The 24477-nt window shown below is 40.0% G+C and overlaps 1 protein-coding gene across 1 annotated transcript in view; it reads left to right on the top strand.

Moving 5' to 3' along the window:
• The window catches only part of ush2a (Usher syndrome 2A (autosomal recessive, mild)), a 257394-nt gene that overhangs the window by 11319 nt on the left and 221598 nt on the right, over window positions 1-24477 (top strand). The window contains exons 5-9 of the mRNA XM_034103486.1: window positions 11075-11210; window positions 14670-14733; window positions 15560-15661; window positions 15833-16022; window positions 17695-17909. Of these exons, the coding sequence (XP_033959377.1) occupies window positions 11075-11210; window positions 14670-14733; window positions 15560-15661; window positions 15833-16022; window positions 17695-17909 (707 nt within the window). The remainder of the gene's footprint in view (window positions 1-11074; window positions 11211-14669; window positions 14734-15559; window positions 15662-15832; window positions 16023-17694; window positions 17910-24477) is intronic.

Raw genomic sequence — 24477 nt, 5'->3', positions numbered from 1 at the left:
GCGCACACACACTGAGCACACACACTGAGCACACACACCAGTCATCTGTCGGTTTGAAAAGATCAAAACACCAAAAAAGACAGTCAAAAGGAATACGGGTTTCCAAGTGCCAGGAGCATTTCTCACACACTGACACACACACGCACGCATGTACACACACGGTGCCAGGAGCAAGGTGCTGTAGGGAGGCTCTGTGCTCCCTAGGTAGTTGTCTTATCTGATTATGGTAACGATGTCGAGAATGGCAGAGGAAAAGGTAGCCTCGGGGAGGGAGGGACTGAGAGAGGAGAGGAGATGGGCGAAGTGAGGGAGGTGGCGGAAGTGGAAGTGTTGTTAACTGATGGTTACCAAGTCAGTTTACTGTACATTTCTGCAGAATTCATTTCTTCTTCTTGTATGTAAGAAAATCGCCTGTTCTCCTAGAGATATGGGTATTGGTGTTACTGGCTCTGATGATCTCCATGTAATTAACATAAATTGTTCTCTTCTGGGGTTTTTTATACATCTGAAGAGCCTCTCTTACTCTGATTGCATGACGACAATATGAGGCATTTGACAACTTGAACTGAGCGGTTGGGAAAATAATGGGCTGCATGCCGTATTTTTGTTCTATCTAAGACCAGACAATGGGATGCTACATTAAGACTGCAAATGATCATCAAGAGGCGCATATTTTGGCTTTTGAGAAGCAATTGTACTTGCAGGATTCTTGCTGTTTTGCATTCTTATCCATTGCACTTATTGTAAGTCTCTTTGGATTAAAGCGTCAACTCATGACGCTTTGCATGCATTGATGATGCAAAACATAATAAGTAAAAGATTGAAAGAAGGGGAAAGTAAGGGAGTTTGCGATTTAAATAGCTTTGGAGTACTATCTTTTGGAGTACTAGTGATTGACTGGGTGCCTGAAGGACCCCCAGAGGGGCAAATCAGCATTATCGGATGAGGCAGTGGCAGGGACAGCCAGTCACACCGGTCCCATCACGACCCAACACGGCAGCATGAATGTTTAACACTCGCACGCGTACAGTACAGACACTCTTTTTCTTTCTCTTACCATTTAACACATGAACACACCAGTGATGTACGTACTGCCCCCACATACATACACACAGCACCGCATGCACATACACAGGAACGACTGGTTGATTATTTCAGAGGGCTCTTACCTGTTGCTAAGACAGAGAAGAGAAAGGAGACACATGTGTAAAAGAAATGATGGAAAAATAGGATAAGTGGGTTAGCGCCTATGGTTAGCGCCCGAGTGTCATCGTGAGTTAAGGTCAAGTCAAAATTTAAAAGACACACACACATCCATCTATATATTTATTGGAGAGAGTTGTTGCTATCTAATCTACAATGTGTTCTCTAGACCCTGACAGCTCATCTGCTTCACTACTCTCCCCTCCGACAGTGCGGCTGCTAAAACTTCTACTGAATGCCATAATAAACGTAATGAATGTTTTCATGCACAATTACACTGGAAGACTCTGTGGCCTGTTTCCATGTCTGTATATGGACTGGTCTGGTCTTGCAGAAGGCGACTAATGTGCACCGAATGATCCGATACCACCACAGTCTTGCTATCTTTGTCTTTCTTTCGTGCATCGGTGCATGTGCACATGCCCTATCACTCTATTTTAGACTGATTTTGGCTTCTCTGTCCTTGGTCTGCCTCTACTGCCGGCTCTGCTTTCTCCTTCATTATTTCCACTTTATAGGTTTGCCAAATATGTAGTTGAAGATGCCAAAAATATAACCGAATAGTGTAAAAATGTGGCATAAAGTTGGATTAAAAAGTCATTTATTTTTAACCAAATTGAACCAAAAACGTACTGGCTCTTCTGACTTTTCCTCTTTTTGAATTAAAGCTAAATAGCAGCTCGTATTTTGATGTTGTCGAAGGTTATATCTTACAGGTACATGCTTAACCACCTATATATTTCAGTAGGAAGTAGGAATTACTGTATTGTCACTCTAACAGGCTGCACAATAAATGCAAAAAAAGTAGTGTAGTTTCTGTAAGAGAAAAAATAGAAGAATAAAGAACAGATTAATTGTATGTAAAGCCACAAAATTATTTTAAAGTAACTCCTGCTTTTTGTTCAAGGGCTAAAATTGCCCCACACACCAGACCAGTTATCCCAATCCTTTTCCCTCCCTCCCACCGGGATCGACAGAGACAGATTATGAGACAGACTCGTATGTGTGTGCATGTGCATATGCTATGTGTTAGAGCATAGACGCACATTTTTTGCATTTTTCTGGAGGCTCTACATTTGTGGTTTTCTTGCATGTATGTGCACTAAATACAGTAAAAGTATTTGTGGTTGTGTGCATGTGCGTGAAGGTGAGGCAAGGTTGTTTTTTAGGGGTGAAGTGGACGCCTCTATGGTAGCCCTCTGCCCGCTGGCACAGGAGGCGAAAGGGCAACAGACTGGCATCAATTACATAGTGAGAGAGAGGGAGAGAAAGGTGTGTGTGTGTGTGTGTGTGTGTGTGTGTGTGTGTGTGTGTGTGTGTGTGTGTGTGTGTGTGTGTGTGTGTGTGTGTGTGTGTGTGTGTGTGTGTGTTGTGTGTGTGTGTGTGTGTGTGTGTGTGTGTGTGTGTGTGTGTGTGTGTGTGTGTGTGTGTGTGTGTGTGTGTGTGTGTGTGTGTGTGTGTGTGTGTGTGTGTGTGTGTGTGTGTGTGTGTGTGTGGGGGGTTTCTGTCTTGATATTAATTATTTTATTTATATAACATCAGTGTTTCATGCCAGCATGTAGTCTGGTCCAGCTTAATAGTGAGAGCAAGGCACTAACATGGCCAGGGTTAGGGGTTTCATTCCCACTGGAGCTGTGAGATATGAGAGCTAAAAATGTAGGCGGCAAGGGTACTGCAAGGTGCTTTGGATAAAAGGATCCACCAAAGAGCATATGTTATGTTATGCCCTCTTTAGAAATATCCACGCTAAAGTAGAGGTTGCTTGGCATAGGTTAGTAACCCTATTAAGATCAAAAGCAACATAAAAAGGAACCAGAATATTATGAAAAGAGGATGCTCAACAGTGAATATAAAACTAATGATCCTGCCTGGTGTTAGAGATCTGCACTGACCTGAAACTGAGACTGTGTCTTTAAGACCAGACCTGACTGAACCTGACTGTTAATGCTACATTTACATCTCAAACCCAACCTTACTTCTTCATTAATAATACATTTTCTTTGTTTTATTGTTTTATTGTATTTACACACTGCCTTTTACTATTTATTTCTACAGACACATTGTTATGGATGCAAACTGTTTGAACAGAATGAACGATACGCTGATCATCTCCATCTATAGTCTTCTCAACTCCACTTAGCGACGTCACATACCAGAAATTTAGGAGTTAATACCAATACCTCTGAAATTCCGCTTTTCTCGAATGCCACTTTGATACCACAGTTGAAACAAATAATAAAACAACAAATCCCACGCCCTTCATCATGCACTCTTGTATGACGGTTTACATGAACGGGTGAAGATTCCCTATAGAAAAGCTATTTTATATAACTTTGAAACACATTTTTATTTGCAGACATCATGAAATGTTTATAGTTACTTTTGCCCAGCCTCATTTTTAGTGATTATATTTTAAACACATTATAACATGAATTGATGCAACCATGAGCGCATTATGAAACGTATCTGGTATGTAGCCGACCAGCGGCTAACAGGAATCTAGAACAATGGTATTGCTACTCAGGATCGGCAGATACCCAAAGTTAACGGATAGTTTTAGGAGAGAAAATGTTTCTTAATGAACATTTCATTCAATCACCAAACATGAACCTGACCATAGAGGCTTTGAACAGCAACATCACCTAAACCCAAAACCTGACACAGTATTGCTACCTGGTGGATCTACTGTAAGGGTTATTACTAAGGCTCCTTCCTAGCAGTTTAATACTGCATGTGCTCCTTGTTACGACCCTGGTCGTTATGTGTATTGTGTGTAGAGATTTCCTTCGAGTCTTTTAGTCCTTCAGAATTATTAGGTAGGTTTAGTAGTAGGCATGGTTAACAAAACTGTGAGTTTGTGTCTTAAGGGAGGGGGGTGTCACGGCTGCTGCCTGCTCGTTAACCTGTCTGGGATTGTTTTCAGCTGTGTATGTTATATGTATATGAGATGTGCCGTTGCCCGGACGCCATTGGATGCCAGCTGCCTGTCCCTCCTCCGGTAGGCGTGACCGAAGATCTGGATTGGAGCAGGTCGGGCCCGACTCACCAATCCCTGCCCACACCTTCCGGGGACTCTTACAAGAGTGTGTGCATCTCAGTTTGACGGGAGAGGTCTGAATCTGTGTCAGACGGCTCTCGGTGCTCTCCTTATGTTCTGTGTAGCTCTGTGCTAGTTCTGCTACAGTGGTTAGTTAGGGTGTGTGCTTAAGTGTGTATTCTGTGATTTGTGACGGCGTCGAACTTGTGCGAGACGCCTCACTATTTGCCCATAGTACGCTATGACTGTGATAATCTGTGGCCTGCTTTTGTGTAGCGTTATTTTGAACAGATAGCTGGTTTTAAGAGCCTGTATTTTTGGTTACATCATCTTTATTTTGAGTTTATTATTCAAATCAACCTCTTACCAAGAACACCTGGTTTCGTGTTGCTTCCCTTTTACCCTAAGCAAGCTGGGGACGTAACTTCCTCCCTCCCTGTATACTCGGATGCTTGGATGACTCTGTTTCTTTAAATGGGATTTTTCTTTGCTTTCTGCTCGAAACGAAAAAGCCTTAGAGACTTATGGTCTTTATTAAAAGGTTGGTGTGTCACCCTATAAATGTCCCCTTATTCTCTCTTTTTCTCTTTATATTTTCTCTCTGCTTTTTTTCTTGAAGATGATTTTCTCTTTCCTTCTTTCTCTCTCTCTTTCTGCCTCATCTATCTTTCATTCTCTCCCCTTTCATTGTCTCTCCGTCCCCACCTTCTTTGTCCTTCCCCCTTTCCCTCCCATTCTCTTTACACACACACACACACACACACACACACACACACACACACACACACACACACACACACACACACACACACACACACACACTCCATCTCCCTGGGGACAATTTTCTTTTCTTAAATAAACTGTCATAGCTAGTGTTAAAATATGGGCCTTACATGGGGTGAGCGCGGCAAGGCAAAGGCATGGGGCCCTGGGCTGGTATAAAACATGGATAATATGCTGTGAGAGGTAATTGTATCTTTTAGCGCTGAGATGAGTAGAACAAATGTGTCTCCATCCTCTTTCTCTCTTCCTCTCTTTTTGTATTCCCTTTCCTCCTCTCCTCCTCTTCCTATCTCTTTCTTTACACACTGCAGCCGTGCTAATATGATAGAGAGAATATTGGCTGTACATCAGAGCTGCTAACAGTTCATAGTAGGTTAGGGCAAGTATATGGGGGGGGAGAGGAGTAAGGAGGGTGGGAGAGGCTGGGAGGGTGAATAACAGGAAGAGAGATAACAGGAGTGAGAAAAGAGGAGAGGGAAAGGTGACAATATGCCTCGGGATGTGAAAGTGGAGAGCTGGGGATGCATAAAGTCACATTACACTTTTTGATTTCACATACTTGAGTTGCATTTTGTCTAGCAAGCTTTTTCCAAAAGTCATCTTAATGTTAAAATGATCTTAGTCTGATTGTAAGGCCGTATATTTGTCTTCAAAGTTCAAACGTCATCAAAATTGTACACACTTACAAAGAAGATCTAACAGACTCTCTAGTCGAATAAGAATACGTTGGCGCCCTTTCCTATTTACTGTTACAACCATCCATATGACAGGCCTTACAAAGTGTGATAATAACAAAAATAAACCACACAGCATGTGTTGTATAATTCAAATGTACAGTACACAGAGGAGGTTATTGCCTTACCGTCAGTCTGACCTACAACATAACAAATCAATTAAAACAAGGGACAGAATGATACTGAATGAAATACAAATGAAAGGTAACAAATAAAAAGAGTATTTTGCTTTTAATAGTATTATCAAGTCTGACTTTTTCTCTTTTTCTATTCACTGCTTCATTTCCATCGCCGTTTCTTAATTCCCCGCCAACAATTTAATATATTCTTATTTGAATGTCTTCCTCATTGGCTTTTCTGATAATCATCTCTATCTTGCTCTTCTTGTAAACTTTCCAATATCTATTTGTCACTTCCCCATGTATCCTCCTTTTCTTCCTTCCACCCTAGTGTCTTTGTCTCATTCACCAAAACCTTCCCCTAATGTCTCTCTTACTTTCCTTTTCTCCCTTCCCTTCTCACTCTTTTGCTGACTCCCCTCCCCCCCAATGACAGCTTCACTGTCTGTGGGATGAGGTGTGTTATCAGTGAGTGGCATGTCAGTCACAGGGCAACACATCAGGAGGAGAGCGGCTGTGTGGAGGGAGCTTGGTGAGGCGGGATGCTGTTGGGCAGAGGAGGGGAATCAGGGATTAGAGGAGGTTAAAAGGAGAGGAAGAGATAGGTGAGGAAGAGCAGACAAGCATGAGTACAGCAACAAGAGAGGGGAATGCCTGACCGAAAAAAACCAAAAGATGGTTCAACAGAGTTCAAGACACGAGGGTGGAAATGTCTGGAAGCTTTAAAGAGTCTGGAAGTAGGAGAATAGGAACTGGGCATCTTAGTTTTAAGATTAGGGTGAATCAGATTGACGAAAGATAATGTCAAGTAAAGTACATTTTATAGGCAACAAAAGTGTATCTCAGAAGCCACAATATGTGAACCCGAAGGTACACATTAAGTTTAAAAAAAAAAAGCTGTCCTGCCACAAGTTTGAATTATCATATTTGCGGCCCGTTCTACTTTGTCAACAATTTCTTTGTTTATTTGTTTGTTGAGTACATGTTCCCCGTTAAATAAATAGAGAGAGTTGCCAGTATGCTGTAAGACCGAGATGTACTTTTTTAAATGCGTTTCATCGTGTCAGTAAAAGTACAATGACTAAAGTAGAGCTTTATCAGAAAAAGGTGAACTGGGTAGATGTGAGCAACATGGGGAAATAGTATCCTCTGTGAGAAAGGTCAGTGTGTTGCACCCACACACACACTCAAACACATAGAGAACATTAAGCTCCTTCAGAGGGCCTTGCACTGCTTTAGTACTTAATAAACAAATCAGACAGCAGAAAATGTGTATCTAGAATTGGTTTCCGGTATTAGTCCTCCTTAAGGCCCCTCATACCCTGACCTCAAACTGTCACTCGCAGCTGTGATAGCTCTTCTCTGCATTTAAGTGAAATGTGACTGTAATGTCTGACACTGATGGCAACATGTCAGATGTCTGGATAACTCCTGGCTGTTTAGAATAATGAGAATCATTCAGATTAATGTATGTGTGTGTTAACCTGTCCTGGACCATGATAAATTGAAAAGCTTTAGTCTGGTCTCCAAATAGAGTAAGACAGTTAGTTTTACTTCAAGAACCATCTTATGTCATGTCATGAAAGCTATAAAATGAGACATAACAAAGACACATAATCATTAATACAAGTATTGATAGTTAATACAGATTTTAAATACAACTCATCCATTTGTATTGACCTAAAAATAGTGCCTGTAATTAGTGTGTGGACTGAGCTATTTGATCAAGTTCACAAAAAAGGACCTGGGTCATAAGGAAGTGTCGATGCGGCCCACAGACGCCTAATTCCTCTCCTTACCAACTGGGGAAGTTAGTTGTTAGAAATCTACTTATTTACAAACCATCCCACATTTTACCATTGCAAAATAATCTCTCAGTCATACAAAATGCAGAATTTTAGCCTGTGATGTAAGTAAACAATATTTCAAAAATGACTTTTCCTTTTTCCTTTTACAATGCAACACATTTTAATCTGCATGATACAAACAGTTGCATGTTTGTTCCATGGTGGTTACATAAGTAAAAGTTCTTAACAGTTATATTTTGTAATCTTTTATTGATTGCATATGTTTGTATGACTGGCAAAGACAAGTTGGGCTAATTTCCTCAATATTTTCTTTACCACCTCTTGTTTTTTGTGTCCCACAGCTACAAAGTGAGCTTAGAAGAAACACTGCTGTCCACACTGTGTGCTGAGCCATGACTTGGCACGAGTGTGAAAATGGAGAAGAGCTTTAGTCAAAATGCCAGTCTACAGATCACTAAAAGCTTTCCACTCAGGGTTTCCCTGGGCTTCTAGAGGGGCTTAGGTGGTAACAGTGCCAGTGGGGTGGGTGGTGCACAGGATTGGGTGCTTGAAGAGCCTTTTGAAGGAAATGGAGCCTTTTGAAGGAAATGGTTTAATAAGGAAAGGTTAATAATGTAACTTTACTCGGAAGAAGAAAACAAAAAAATAAGTTTACATATTATATTACATTTTTCAATAGTCGGGTAAAACACCTTTAGTTCTTTCTTTAGGTGATGATGCAGTACATGGTCAATTCAAGAGTGACCACTTTGTCTACAGAATTGCACATGTCACAAAATAACTGTAGCTAAAATGACAAATAATATGGTAAAATGTAATGTGTTGATGTACTTAGTTCCTGTTTTTTGCAGTAATGTTATAGGAGACAACAGCGTGCAGCCGGGCCAGGTGCGAATGGAGCCATGAATGGTGGCAGAGACCCCAGGTGGTGCAGGGGTTAGATTCAATATCCCCGATGGCCCAGGATTAAACCCTGCTGAAATGATCGCTCCCTATTCACAGCTATTATCCTAAAATATAGAGTTTTAGATCACTTCAAAGAAAAGCGAAACAGCAGAAACACATGTTCTTCATATTATTGCAAAACGGAACATGTTTGTATCAAATGAATGTCCTATTGCATTGGTTGACATGATACGGAAATTGACATATCATCGTTTTTTTTTTTGGATATTGCATTAAGGAACATTTAACTTCAGCTTTGGTGATATGGGTGACGTTTGGACATTAAACGATAATGATTAGGCATGTAGAATAACATGTAGATAAAGTGATGCACACCATTATACTGAATATATACCATACACTACTATTCACTGTATAATGGTGATTCCCAAAATCTAATTGTAAAAATTGTGCCAGTTCTATCTATTATAGATAAGTATATTAAAAATACACGCAGTAATGTTACTATGAAAAAAAGGCTTAAGTTAAAAGTCCTCACAAAATCATACCCTCAGTATTAAAGGAAGGCGATAGGTAACGTTTAAAGTAGTCTTTTCCTTTCCTCTGGACTTAGTGGACACAGTCCAAATGAGACTAGTTAACACTAAAGAATTCTCTAACACCTTTTCCTTTTTTCCTCCCAATCTCAAAGAACTCAGAAGTTACACTGGCTAAAAGAGACAAAGAGAGGTAGAGGGAAGGAGGAGGTAAAAATACAGATGGACAGGCAAAGGGAAAACAGAGGGAAAATGTTTGTGAAAGCTAACAAAGGGGAGTTGGCTGCGTTTCAAAAGGGCGCGTGGCGGCTAAGGAGGATGAAGCGCTTCAGGATTCATTTACATCAGGCCTGACAACTGCCTCACATCTCCCCAAGAGCCACACAGCTCCGGCTTAGAGATTCCTAAAGAGGGCCCTTCTTCTAGCTCCCTCTCTTACACCCGCTGCCTGACTTTTCTTCTTCTCCCTCCTGTCTCTTTCTTTTTTTTCACTCTTATTCTCTCCTGCGCTCTCTTCTGCTCTTATGCGCTTGCTAGTCTTCAATCAGCCATCATGAAAGTGTCTGTCTGGGCGTCTTAACTATCCTCTAAGAGGCAGACACTTGTCTGGGCCTGCCTTTATCCCCTAAAGGCGTTTTTTGACTTGGACTTATTTCCCTCCTCACACCTTTTCAACTTCCCTAAAGAGCTGACAACAAGTGAGAGCGACAGGGCAAGATAAACATGAGGGGAAGAGACAGGAAGGGAGATGAGAGGGGGGAGTCGTCAACTGAGAGGGAGGAGAAAATAAAGATGGTTATAAAAAATAAGCAAGAGAATTCATAAAACTGAAAAAATGGAAAGGAATGAAATGACCTCGTATGGAAGAGTAAGGACAAAGCAAGGAGGACCAGAGCAGAAGAGAGACCAGAAAGATGAAGAAGGAGAGGGAGACTCCGGTAAGACAGGGAGAGTCTCGTTTATCAGTGGTCCCACAGTGTGTCTCCCAAACACAGGATTTGCAGATGGGCTGAACGGAGAGAGTAGCACAGGGCACATTCAAGTTTTTTTGGGGGGGGGAGAGCCCCTCTTATGGTGGTATCTTTCTTTTTCCCTGGGTTTGATGTGAACGGTAGCAGCTCCCACTTTGACGATGTTGTCTGCCGTGCAGTTTTTAATATTCATGCAACAGATCGGGAATGGAGAGGAAAGGAGTGGAGAGGAGATTTTTGGTCAAACAGAAAGCTAATTTGCGGCTGAGGCAGTTTAGCCTGAGGCTCTTTCTGCTACTGGGGAAATGAGCTGGAAGATTAGCTGTATGTATAATTCACACACACACACACACACACACACACACACACACACACACACACACACACACACACACACACACACACACACACACACACACACACACACACACACACACACACACACACACACACACACACACACACACACACACACACACACACGCACATCCAAAAACACACCATTGGTCTGTGCATATACTTTTGTAGATAGATGCGCATATGCACACTCAGAGCAGCAGTGTGTTACAGCAGTCACCTGCTGCTGGGCCTTTCTGCTGCATCTGCCCCTCAGGCAGCTCACTTACATGCTTTTAGGTTCCACGGCAGTGCTCAAAAACAATTATTAATGGCATTCAATGATGCTTTGTGTTAATATCACTTATTAATTGATCATCTTTTTACTTTCTCCCTCTGAAACCTAGAATACAGACAACATAAAAGCGCTTTTTCAGAAGAAACATCACGCTCTATTGTATGACTGCAATACCGTTTTCTGTTTTAATGTTTAATCTGTTTCTCGCTTTTCGGAAATTGAAGACAAAATGATTTATTGTTTGTTGTGATTCATTTAGATTTGTTGAGGTAGTGTGGCATTCACGGTTTAAGGACACCTTTTAATTTTCTTTTACATTTGTCCCACTCTGAATGATTTTCAGGTTCATAACAGACATGTGAGTCTATTCCTAGATGGGCTTGAGGAGGATGGGACCCCGTTTGACACACAGTCTCTGAGCGGCAGGCTCTCTGATATCAGCGAGGACGGTGCCATGTGGGTGGGACTCAGCTCCAACGGTAAAGCTAGCAGATTTTTTCTGCTGTCATTTTCTGAGAAATTACATTGTTTTAGAGAAGCATTAGATCCAGATTCACAGGGTGCTTGATTTTCAGATTCCTCACTGTCAACAATTATTTAGTTGTGTATTTAAATCAATTTAATTTAAACATTTGGGTCAATTCTAGGAACTGCCAGCCCAGAAATGGTAAAAAAATATGTTGTCAATGTTTAAAAAAAGTTTAAACTGCAGCATAAAACTCATATTGCAATGCACAGCGTTTGTTTTTCTGACTTGAAATCAGTCCCATCTACATCCCTCCTTCAATGGGGCCGCTGTCTTTCTCCAAGGGGAGAAAAATTACCTCTTTGTTTATCTTGTCTGTATATCTAAATATGGTGTCAATGACTACTCCACCTTTATTCTCCTCCCAGCCTTTATCCTCCTTCAACTACACATCTGTGATTGATTGGTGGTGCCTGGGAGCAGTCTCAGAGTCAATAGGAGAGAAATTGAGAGAAAAATGATATCCATTCATCTCCTGAGTGATAAACGAGTGTTTTTCTTCTCGTTTATCAGGCATTGATCCCTAGTTCAAGGCAGGTAGCATCTGATCAGCTGAAGATCACATCAGTGGTCGTGATCAATGCAAGTGATTGGCTCGAGGGAGTGTGTGTGTGTGTGTGTGTGTGTGTGTGTGTGTGTGTGTGTGTGTGTGTGTGTGTGTGTGTGTGTGTGTGTGTGTGTGTGTGTGTGTGTGTGTGTTGAACCTAGGGTCTGTGTCTGGAATTCCGATCAGTGGATTGATTATACGAATGCTGATCAGGTGTATTGATGAACAACTATGTCTGCTTTTGGAGGGGACCCTTTTAACTGAGTATCTGATAAGAACACGACTATACATTTTTGAAGTGGCCAATAACGATAGCATCATCAGTTGTATCAAAGAATTAAAACAAAATATGAGTCAACTCATTAGAAATCTCAACATTAGATGTATGATGTTGAGATTGCTCCAATCATGCTTCAGTTTGGATGGTAAAACTGTATCATAATAAAGCCCCTTAAAGTTATCATCTTTTAGATGTTCATGAAATTGCACAAACAAATATACATATTGATACAAACATTGTTGATACTATTTATCTTCAATGTGTTCCCCGCTATATTCTGGATTATTTATATGCCAATTTAAACTGTTACTGACAGATTCTTCTATATCGATGGTCAATACAGATTGTCTTCTCACACGCAATAAATTCACTGGAAACAATGCAGTATGTAATCAAGCAGTACTGTGTGTTATTTAATCTCATTTAAAATACGAGACAATGGGAGTTCAGTGTTTCCCCTACCATTGTCTTGGAGGGGCACTGCGCCCCGCCAACGGAGCCCAACGCCCCCCCCTGAAATTCAAGGTGAAAATATATATATAATTCTTTTTTTTTTTAATATATATATAGCACCAAGTTGCAACTAATCTATATCTACTGTCACTTTTCACATTGAACATGTGCTCTTTTATTAAATAAACCAAACACTTTCATTTTAAGTTGTGAGTTTAGTGTTTGTGACCCGAAGAAACACTGATGCATTAATCAATAACAATAATCCCCAGCTCCTCTCTCTGCTCTGGACGATTTAAAAAAATATATATCTCAATCTATATATCTCCCCCCCCCCCCCCCCCCCCAAAGCAGTAAACCTAGGGGAAACACTGGAGTTTGTATTGTTACACTGTACAATTATTCACCATTGTTGCCATTGCATTGTAAAGCACCTTGGAAGAAAGAGCATATTATCGCAGTTCATTTAGCATTAACCATCTCTGACTCGTCTAACCATTTGCTTTTACTGTTACAGAGAGTAACAGTAGCATTCAAGGACGGAGAGAAAAAAACCGAGATAAATATCCAACTCAAATCCTAGTTGCCTGTATTAACTGCCATCAGTTCTAACAACAGAAACAGAGAAGAGGAAACTGAAAAACAGAGGGATGACAGGAACTGAAACACAGAGAGAGAAGACAGATACCTCCACAGAGAGGAGAGAATTAAAGCTTATACCTTGCATCATCCCAGTAACAATAGGGAGAGTGCTTTTCACAGGAAGACATAATCCCATTTCCACACGTCAAAGAAATCCTGAGCCAAAGCCTAAGGCTGCACAACCACACACTGTTCGAACACACTTACATCCCATAACACTTCTCTCTGTTTTACACTCACATACATCCCTCCAACACTCACACATGCTCACATTGTAGTTAAGCCAAACATGGCAAAGCCTCTCTCAAATGCAAATACCCACACGAATGCACAAACACTCATACACTCTCTAAAGTAAGGATGTTTCCTTTTTTGGTGGGAATACACACAGTAAAGCCTCTAACACACACACACACACACACACACACACACACACACACACACACACACACACACACACACACACACACACACACACACACACACACACACACACACACACACACACACACACACACACACACACACACACACACACACACACACACACACACACACACACACACACAAAGCTAGACATGGCAGGGGTTCTGTCGATGCTCAGAGACGTTATCCGTCTTCTAAGAGTTGTTGTCAAACTAGACAGAAGTTTGTTGGACGCTTTAGGACCCCGGCTCTCGTTGGACCAGCATCACCGTCTGTGAGGGTCTCTTGTGTCCTGTCCAACATTGTCATGAATGTGTGCTTGTGTATGGAGATGGGGGCTTGCCTTTGTTCTGTTATGTGTTTGATGGTGTTTCCTGTGTTCTGTCCAATATCCACATGTGTGTCTGGACATTGAACTTACATGTGTGAGATATTCCAGTGTATACTTTGCTTCAGACTTTGGTATCTTGGCATATTTGATATATATATGGCATTTCTTGCCTAACATTTACCTCTTTGCAGATCCTTTCTTTTCAACGTTTCAACGACAGCTTTCACAGTTTTCTTCTCCTGTTATAATGTAACATGTTGTAACCCATTAGACTTAAACAATTATTAGTAGACACCTGTAACAGTTTAGATTTGTCAAGAAAAATGCCCTAAAGTAGTTTGTTCGTCTGAATATCTTGTTGTTAGAACAGTTTTTTGGACAACATATTTTTTTTGCAAAAGGGAGTTTTGGGTTGGAAACTGTTTTATTTGCAGCCTAATATCTTAAGATCTTCTTGTACATTTAGGAATATAGGTTATATTATGTCCAGAATATGCATTTATCCTTAAAGGCCCTTCTGCTTTGAAGCAAAAATAGACTGTGGCTGATCCTGTTTGGTTTTGTGTCATGAACTTGTCCATTATTAGCAGCCGGGGAAGCCTCACTTAGCTGCTATTAAGAAACTGATAAGATAATCTACTAAACACTGTGAAATCCTCTCACTCACTGCATTCAGTACAAACCCATTAACACCTTCTTTATGTTCCTTTCTCCTCTCTTTTCATCTCTCCAGGGTCTAATCAGTTCATTGGCTGGATGCAGGACTTTAGATTGTATCCTGCCACTCTGACCAACAGGTGAGTTGGATAAAGTAAGGCACAGAGACAGGTAATGAGCAGCTATGGGGGATACAAAGAGGCAGGGATCAAAGAAGGACCAAATCAAATGAATATTGTGAAAGAAAAGGTTATAAAGGAAGGAAAATAATCGTGATTGTCATAGAAATAAGGAGGTGAAGTAGTAGCTATAGATGGATTGAATAAAGGAAAGGAATATAAATGAGAAGAAATAGACAGAGATACTTTAAAGATTAAAGAAACAAGAGAAGAGAAGCCATATGGAGTGATAAAGGGAAAGATGGTCCGAGCAAAGAAGGGGAAGGCTAATCGTTGCATCTTAAGATCCATACTGCTTCCAGAGGATTTTCCTCAGAATTCAATACGAGGCAATTAGTGTTTTGCTTACCAGTGATGTACTGCACACAGTGAGGACTTGGATCTTACAAGTTCCTCTCATCAAGATTGGGACCAGACAAATGAAAGATTGAGTTTTCAAATGATGCCTTTGATTTTCCACTTTACTCTAAATGTCCAGTAAAAGACCAGTCAACATTTAAGTTATTACAAACCTTGTTTGGTCACTGTCATTTCTGTTCATCATAATCATCACTGCACATGTCAGATTGTATTAAGTGTAAATACCCTGCATTTCGGAAATCATATTTTTTTTCCTTTGGTGTTTCAGATTTAAAAGATAGCCAGCAAAATAATAAAAACTGCTCAATCATTAAGCAATGTGAGCAATTTGGCCCCTCCCTCATCTGAGATTATAATGAATAGGATAATATCTCTCCTCAGTGTTTAGCATTAGAGTTACTTAGTCGGATGTTTCTTGTTTTTACAGGGAAATAGTTGAGGTTTACTCCGGTTTCCTGCCCGAGCTCCATGCCCAGGCAGAGTGTCGCTGTCCACCCAGTCACCCCAGAGTGCACCCTTTAGTTGAGAGGTAAAGTATCAACACTTATTGTGTTAATATAACATGACTGCATATTTAAACATTTCAGTAATGTACAAATGTTTTTTTCATGTTTCTGAAGTTTCACTCTTGAGGGTTCAGAAATTGCAAAAAAAAGAAAAGAAAAGTACCCTATAAAAAAACCATTGTCACTGTTAACAGATACTGCATTCCCAATGGTGTTGAGGACACCACCAATGACAGAGTCCTAAGACTCAACCTAAATGCCCATCCACTCAGTTACATCAATGATCAGGACATGGGCACCACATGGCTCTCTAAGATCATGACTACAGAGGAACTGGATGAAGGACTCACTATTACCGTGGATTTGGTGAATGGACAATACCAGGTAACGCATCTAAAAAATACACTCACACAACTAAGCAAATGCATATATTATCTCTTGACAGACAGATAGGTTGGTGTCAAGTGCAAGTAACAAATATAATATATTAACTTTAAGTTCAGTCTGAAAGTGTGTTAATTGAATTTGTCATTAAATCAATTAATCATTCAATGATGCTGTGTGGATGTCGGTATTGTAATCCGAAAATTGACATCAGCCAGTAAAATGGACAAGTAAAGATACCAGCCTGTATCTGTCAGGCCTTGGGTTCTATCTTTACAATATAAAACATATTCTGTTGACATATGTTTGAATCACACTTACAGAGTTTAAACACACCATTATTATAATTTGACAGCATTGGCCCCCACACAGACAGCTAGCAAATCCCTACTGTAGTTGTTCCCTAGCGGCCATTCATGCCGGTTTGCATTTTTTACCTCGTACATTATAACTAACAAATAAAGGAGTCTTGTAATTCATATACCATGTAAAACAGAATTTATTTCTAAAGTGCTCACTGCAATATTAACTATCAATATTCAAATGGAGAAGCATGCATCGTGCTGTATTTATCTTGTCCTTAATTAAAGCATTATTACAAAACATACAATTAAGAGGGCTTGAAGTGGGCATCAAAGTGTGCAATGAGGTTGGAGTATCCCAATGATTGTTAATCCAATCCTTTTTATTCCAACGCTGAGCATGAGATCCACATGGGATCGTGGTCCCAGTGGTGAGGCAATGTGGGATAACAAGTGTTGGCCCCCTCAGATTTAGGGTTATTTGGATCATTGTGTCTTTTCAATACTGTATCAGCCCCCTGACTTCAATGCTAGCTACTGTGGGTTGGACAGTCAACTAAATTCCATCGTTGTGGAGTGTACAGTTGAAATGCTACAACACAAACACTGTAGTATCTTTCTGCTTGCACCTGTGGTGGACAGTAGTTTCATCCTCGCTCTAAGCACTGCAGTGAGAGACAGACGGGGGGCAGAGGGAGGGAGGGAGGGAGGGAGAGAGAGATATTGCTGGATTTGGGCGTTGACGACACTGGGGCTGTCAAAAGGCTCGTCCCTCTTTTCTCTGAAGTGTGTATGTGAGTGTGGGCAGGATTTTGGGAGCTGTCCTGACGCGGTAGCTCAACTCAAGTCCCCAGATAAAAGACACTTTCTGAAGTTCCGCTTGTGTGTGTGTGTGTGTGTGTGTTTGGGATTGCGCAGTGCTGGTGGCTTAATGCGCTCCCTGCTGTGTAACCCAGTGTCCCAGCCCACACTGTAGAGGGGCAGATAACACTTAACACACATACACACACACAGTTCATGTGCTATAGGAAACTACTACCACTCACATTTTACCATTTGAACAAGACTAAGACTGCACAAGATCTTCATAAAATGTGATTTGATGCGATGAACATTAATTGACCAATTTGTTTTCTTGTTTTTCAATACCATTACGAATTAATTCCACTAAACAAAATAATTTGATGCAAAACAAATGCCCCTTTTACTATGACCTCAAAAGTTACCATAGAGGTGAATACATATATCTGAAAGTGTGAGCAAAGCATCAACACAACAATATAATAATTAATTGCATTTCTGTTGTTCTGGATTGCAGTACATTGCACATCTGGTTCTATTCATGCTAACTTGTATTTCCCTTCCTCCAGATATTCTATGTTATAGTTCAGTTTGGCGGGCTCCTGCCTGAGTCCATTCTGATCCAAAGACGGAGGCTTGACATTGCAGAACTTGAGAGTGGCATTGCCACAGAACAGCCCTGGTTGGACTGGCAATATATGGCCAACAACTGCAATGTGTTTGAAATGCAGAACAACGGGCCTTTGCTGAGGCCAGACTCAGTCAACTGTCTGCAGCTGTCCAGGTAGGTACCATGTACACAGTTGAGTGGGTGTGAAAAATAGTCACTATTATTGACCTGGCGGTAAAAAGAGAAAAAAAGATCATACACTGTAAATATTTTTGAAGTTTACACAATCTTAGAACAAGGACCTAACATGTTTTTCTCATCTTTTGATATGTTTTATCACTGAATCGAGTCCAAAAAATAGGCTACATTTTACACTCTCAAAGAAGGAGAACAATCCTTTAGCTGCCTGAAGCGTTTACATTTTTGACTGGACGACAACTTGATAAAGCAAATTATAATTAAAAACTAAAACATATTATTAATTCTGTGGCAATCAGGTGGGGCAAACACATATTTAGTGATTAACAGGATGCTAAGCACTGTTTTTAATGAATTTTAATAAGCATCATCATCCGGTTTGAAACTGCTTTTAATCATCTTCATGAGAAAACTTAAAATAAACACCTCAAACAGTCTGTCATACTGTTTGTGGCATTCACCCCAGAGGAGAATATGCTGCTGGGTGGTCATGGCCTCTTTATGGTAGAGGAGATTACACAAAAATGACTGGCAACGCTCAATACAAAAAGTACAAACACACACACAGAACACAAGTCAAAATAAATCAAAGGAGATCAAACACATAACACATATATACAGTACACACACACGCACACGCGCACACACACACACACACACACACACACACACACACACACACACACACACACACACACATGGGTGGTTTGTCAGGACTTTTTCCTCGTACCAGTTCAAACACTGACTTATGGGGACCCACCTTTCCCTTTGCCGTAGAGAGACAGCAGAGTGCTTGAACTGATCATAAACAATTCAACTACATTTCTGGCTATTTAGAATTCAGTTTTGGTAAAAGAGTGTAGAGATCTGAAGACCTGCAATTCTACAGGACTGTGAGGACTGGGGCGGGAGTGGGCGTTTCCTGACACAATTATGACTTATGAGAACCCCTCTGGATTAGCTGGACATTACCCATACACACCCATACACAAAGCAAGTCCCTGAGTTATGAGGACCACAATGGTATATCTGGACAATATACACACACACAGAATTGTAGAAAACCTGTACTCATGAGGACAATAATGGTTTCAATGGACATTATATACAATACACACACACACACACACACACACACACACACACACACACACACACACACACACACACACACACACACACACACACACACACACACACACACACACACACACACACACACACACAGAGGCCATTGTTATGATGAGCTCAAAAGGGATAATGGTTATAATTCTTAAACAAACCTAAATCTAATATAACTGGTCATTGTACACACACACACACACACACACACACACACACACACACACACACACACACACACACACACACACACACACACACACACACACACACACACACACACACACACACACACACACACACACACACACACACACACACACTAGCCTAACAATACCTTAGTTATAAGGACATCTGGTATAACTGGGCATTTCACTACCCTAACAATACCTTAGTTATAAGGACATCAGGTATAACTGGACATTTTATATACACACACACACTAGCCTAATAATACCTTAGTTATAAGGACATCTGGTATAACTGGGCATTTTATACACACACACTACCCGAACAATACCTTATTTGTGAACACCCGGATTTAACAAGTTTCTAACCATACAAAAAAGCATTCTTGATGTTAGACTGGTTGTAATAAAGGGAGCAGGACACAGTTTTTCAGCTCTCTGTTGGTTAACAGTCTAAATCACTTGCAGTTTTAGCTGAGGTGAAAGAGCCCCTACATCTCTCACCAATGACAAAGGAATGAGCTCCCTAAGATGCTGCTATTGTGTGGCCTGCAAATGCATATTTTGTTTTACAGGATTTCTGTACCAGTTGAGTGTACAAAATGTACTTTTAATTTGCAGATATTTCAAATTATTTTTTTTAAGATGTTTTGTGTGCCATTATTCCAGAGAGAGTGTGAAGTTGGAAGACAGAGGATAAGACACAGAGGGCTAGGGATTCAAACCCACCTAGTAGGCAGCGGAGACCACTTTCATGGGCCACACGCACTAACCACTGCGGTTCAATATTTCAAATTCTAAAGAATTGAATATACTGACAATTTATACGTTTTGGACTTACTTATCCTAGCCCTGAAACCAGTCATCTGGTTGAGTGTGGGTTGGGTCAGGGTGTGGTTCCTTGCACTCGGAGTCGGGCTAACGTCCACGCAAGCTGCTACATGCTTTGCATTTAGGTGATACTTTAGGCTTGATGTGCTGCGGTGATATGCAAATTATTTTTTGCATAATTTGCACACAACCGTGCTCTTGTCGACGCTTCCATCCGTCCGTTTTTTAAAACAACATTTCCCATCCACGGGGCCGACCAAAGCGGTCTCATCAGCTTGTTCGTTCATGTTTGACTATTGTTCACCGTGGTTTGTTGTTGTTTGAAGTCCCATGCTGAAGTCATGAACGTTAGTTGGTGCTCCAGTATAATCGGTACGCCTGAAACTCATCCAGTGAGAAACGTTCCGCTGTGCAAAAATAAGTGCGATTAAAGTGCGATTAAAATGCGTTAATTTTTTTAACGCGTTCATTTTTGTGTAATTAATAAATCTTAATTAACGTGTTAAAGTCCCGGCCCTAATTTATATATATATATGTGTATTTATATATAAAAATTCCATGAGGTGCATTGTTAAGTAGGAGGGGGTTACTACTGTGTTCTCTTGACTAGCTATCCTGGTACAGTGGGTATGAGAAGAGGTTGAAGTGGCAATAAAAGGAGTATTTAGAGTTGTTGTTTAGTGAAAAATGTTTTATATATATTTTATAAATGCGACATTTATCAATTTACAGCATTACACTGCTTTAATTGCATACAGAGTTAGTTGGCTGAATGATTTCAAGACTAACGATTATCACAATTTTTGCGGACATCCAGATTCTCTGCAAATTCTGATTTCTGCTCAAAGTAAAGTATATTTGTACTGCTAGCGTACCAGAAAAATGACAGAGCACAGTAATCATGCTGACTGGATTAATGCACTCAACAGTCCTCTGTAATGGATACAGCAGGCCATCAGAAGTGGCCAGACAAAATGACAAGAGCAGATCAGATTTTAAATGAAGAAAAACCAACATAACTTACATCATTGGTGAAACTAGAAACATATTACATGTATTAAATTGGATCCTTTTTGGGTTGTAACGGCACCCTTAAAAGGGTAAGCCCCTTGAAAATAAAGTAATGAATATGTGGAGTCCTACCTTTGGAGCTGGTGATCTCACCCTGGGTGTCCAACTGATTTGTTTTTCCTAAAGTAAACCAGAAATGCTTTTATTAGAATAGCTTATACAGACTCAAATTTATTTGTGGGGAACTTAATTTTGAAAGCCTATTTATATTATTTAAAATATATAAACAGAACAAAAGCTGTAACTGAACTGGACCCTGTAAAAAAAGAATCAATGTTGATGTAAAATAATAGTTTTTAGATAAGCTTATTCTTCTCTATCAGTTTAGGTTTTTTTTTACGTGTTTACAATTATCAATGAGAACAAACTCTTAAAAAGTTGCTAAAAAAACGTATTGGTTTACAGTCAGAATGTAACCCACTGGCATCTCAATATACCTTCTGAACTCATGGCCTCTTCCTGGATCGGTTTCATATTTTTTCTTTCTCCTAGGAAAAAAAGAAAAACTTAAACTTAAACTTCACCTAGTTTAACTTTACTTTAGTGTCTGACCATTTAAAATCTGACGAGACAATAACATTTGTTCCGACTGCAGGCAAATCATCCAAAACCTGGGCCATTCACACTGTTATTGGATTTGTGTGCTCTGGCCTCTTTCAGCTATTTGTATTTCTTGCCTTGTTTGGTTTATGATAATTCCTGTTTTTTTTAATATTTATATATATATATATATATATATATAAACCAAAACAAACATCTCTGACAGAGAAGGCTGCAGTTTATCATTCATTCATTTTAATTTGTGCCACCATGGCATGTGTCATGTTAGAATTTAGAGCTGCCAGACTGTAAAAATATGTTCCTAATGCAAATGGGGCTTGAATCTCATTTCAAAAATAATATTCAATGCACCTTTTCTTTGAAATCAATAATTAAAATGTTCCATGCACATTTACATTACCTTTGGCATGGTAGGCTTCAGGCGCAGTCGAAAAAAACAATCTTGAAATATACTACATATATCAACATGACAATTCACATATTTTAAGTTTCTTGGCATGAAAAATAAACAGATTTTGCAGAGCCAACTTTAACAGCTAATGCAACAGCCTATACTAAATACTACAATATTATTTGTATTGATAGCTGGAGGGGAAAATCTGTAGTTAAACTGGTCTCTTTAGTAATGTATTTTATCCAAGAAACATTGTAGTAGTAACATAACAAACAGAAATGGTAACATGTTTTTTTATCAACCAATATAGGCACATATGTAACCTATATGTATGCCCCCAACACAGTGCAATAACAAAAAGACAATCTACAGTAAGGCCCTTCCACACATTACCTTCAGAGTTGGAGGACACTTCATCAGGACTCTTTATTCCTCGCATTTCTGGTGAAAATAATGAGAAAACAGGCAAGCTTTAGAGACAGTAACTGAGTCTACAGATTTAATGGAGGACAATTTCAAAGATTTTTTTTCTCTGTTTGACCACAAGTAAAAAGTAACCCTGGCTTATATGATTGCAATTAGATTTTAAACTTTACCACACCATATGACCTACTCCAGGAGACCTAATTTTGGTAACTGTTGTGCCTTTTTAAGGTGATTACTGTACACCTTGTTTCATGTCTGAAGAGTAATGTGCTAGAAATATCACTGATTTTGTGGTGCCAATAAAGCAACAAGATGGCTCTACAGTGTACAGCCTTTAATTGCTAAATATTGTCCTATAAAAAAGGTACTCAGACAAATCTGTACCATTACACATATTCTGAAAAAGAACATCTGTGTTACATACCCCTTACTCCATGTGCAGGATCTGGCTCTTCATTGTCTCCATCATCTTCATCGTCTCCATCAATGTTTTCCCCCTGAAATTCTTCCAGATCTGGTTCCAACTCATCTGAAAAACACAAATCAATATATTTATGTATAATTTACCTGAGTTAATTTGTCCAATTTTCATTTCCCATCCTTTTAGTCAATTTCCTTTTGTGTAGTTATATTTTTTATGAATGTTGTTGTAGAAATAATCTTGTTTCCGTAATGCACTTTGTAAATATCTATTGAAAAGGCTTTGTATTATCATTATTATCATTTTAATAATATTATCATAAGTAATAATAATACATAAATTGAGCACATACCTTCAATCTCAATCTCGTCAAGAGATTTTCCTTGATATGCAGCCAAAGATCCTTTCTCCATCGCCAGTAGAATCTTTGAGATTTTTGCAATCTCAATAGTTGCCTCTGGCAGTCGATAAAAGTCTCGATGGACCCGTATGTCATGGCCTAAGAAGTTGGCTAGTTGGTCTAGCTCATTGTTCTTAAGGTTAAGAATCTGGGACAATGTTGCAACATGCTTGCGAAGTTGTGTAGACCTGAGATACTCTGGATTTTTTGCACCACACTGACGTGCAAAAAGCCTGATGCAGTCCTGTCCCCTGTAGAAGCTGGTGGAGGGGCACTGTGATCTTCCAAATAGGAAAGGGTTGTCCTTGTGCACATTACACAAGTCTCTTTTGTCAGCAAGGAGTGTTGTTGCACTGACAACTTCAGGGTTTAACAAAATGGCAACTTTCCTTCCTCTTTTGCCCATTATTTCCACCCTACTGAAATGCTTGGCCAGCTTTTGCTCGAATGGCGAGAGGCTAACAGCAATGTCCTCATGAAGCTCAGTCTGGTCTCTTTTCATGAATGCTTCAAGTGTCATTTTTGAGACCTCTCCTGCACGGCGCCTGTTGAAGATAATTATTTGAGCTAGTGTAACTCTGGCTAGTTCTGCATAACTCTGTGAAGTCTCGTTCTTTTGAAGGTTCTCCATAGCAGTAGCTGATTTCTTCTCCAGGTACTGGTGGAGGAGCTGCACATCCTTTGTAAAGGTATTGTACACGGTCTGTTAAACTTAGACTTGCTCAAAGTTGCAAGAGCAGTGTGGGAGATAAGTTCATTCCATTCTTCAGTGCACAGTTGTGTGAAACGCTCTGATGCTTTGATCATCAATTCATCTTCTGCAGCAATGGCTCTACATAGAATAATACTGCCAATCTTCTTGAGTGAATGTCCTAATTTCAGAGCCAGACTTGGTATGAGGTAGCAGTGCTTCTCTTCATCGTAACCAGCGACATCTCTGACTGCCTCAATAACTTGTAAAAGTTGTTTGGTTTTACAGCATCTTCAAAACTGAATAAGGAACATTTGCTTCTCAAGCTCATTAAGAGCCTGCCCCTTTCACGGACTTTCTGTCTGATATATTCGAATTTTGTCGAATCACTACCATGTTTATTGTAGAGTGACTGAGCCAGTTGCAGTATGAGGAAATC

The sequence above is a fragment of the Pseudochaenichthys georgianus genome, chromosome 3 (assembly GCF_902827115.2).
Source record: "Pseudochaenichthys georgianus chromosome 3, fPseGeo1.2, whole genome shotgun sequence".
NCBI classification, from domain to species: Eukaryota; Metazoa; Chordata; class Actinopteri; order Perciformes; family Channichthyidae; genus Pseudochaenichthys; species Pseudochaenichthys georgianus.
This window is presented reverse-complemented; position numbering and strand designations above follow the sequence as displayed.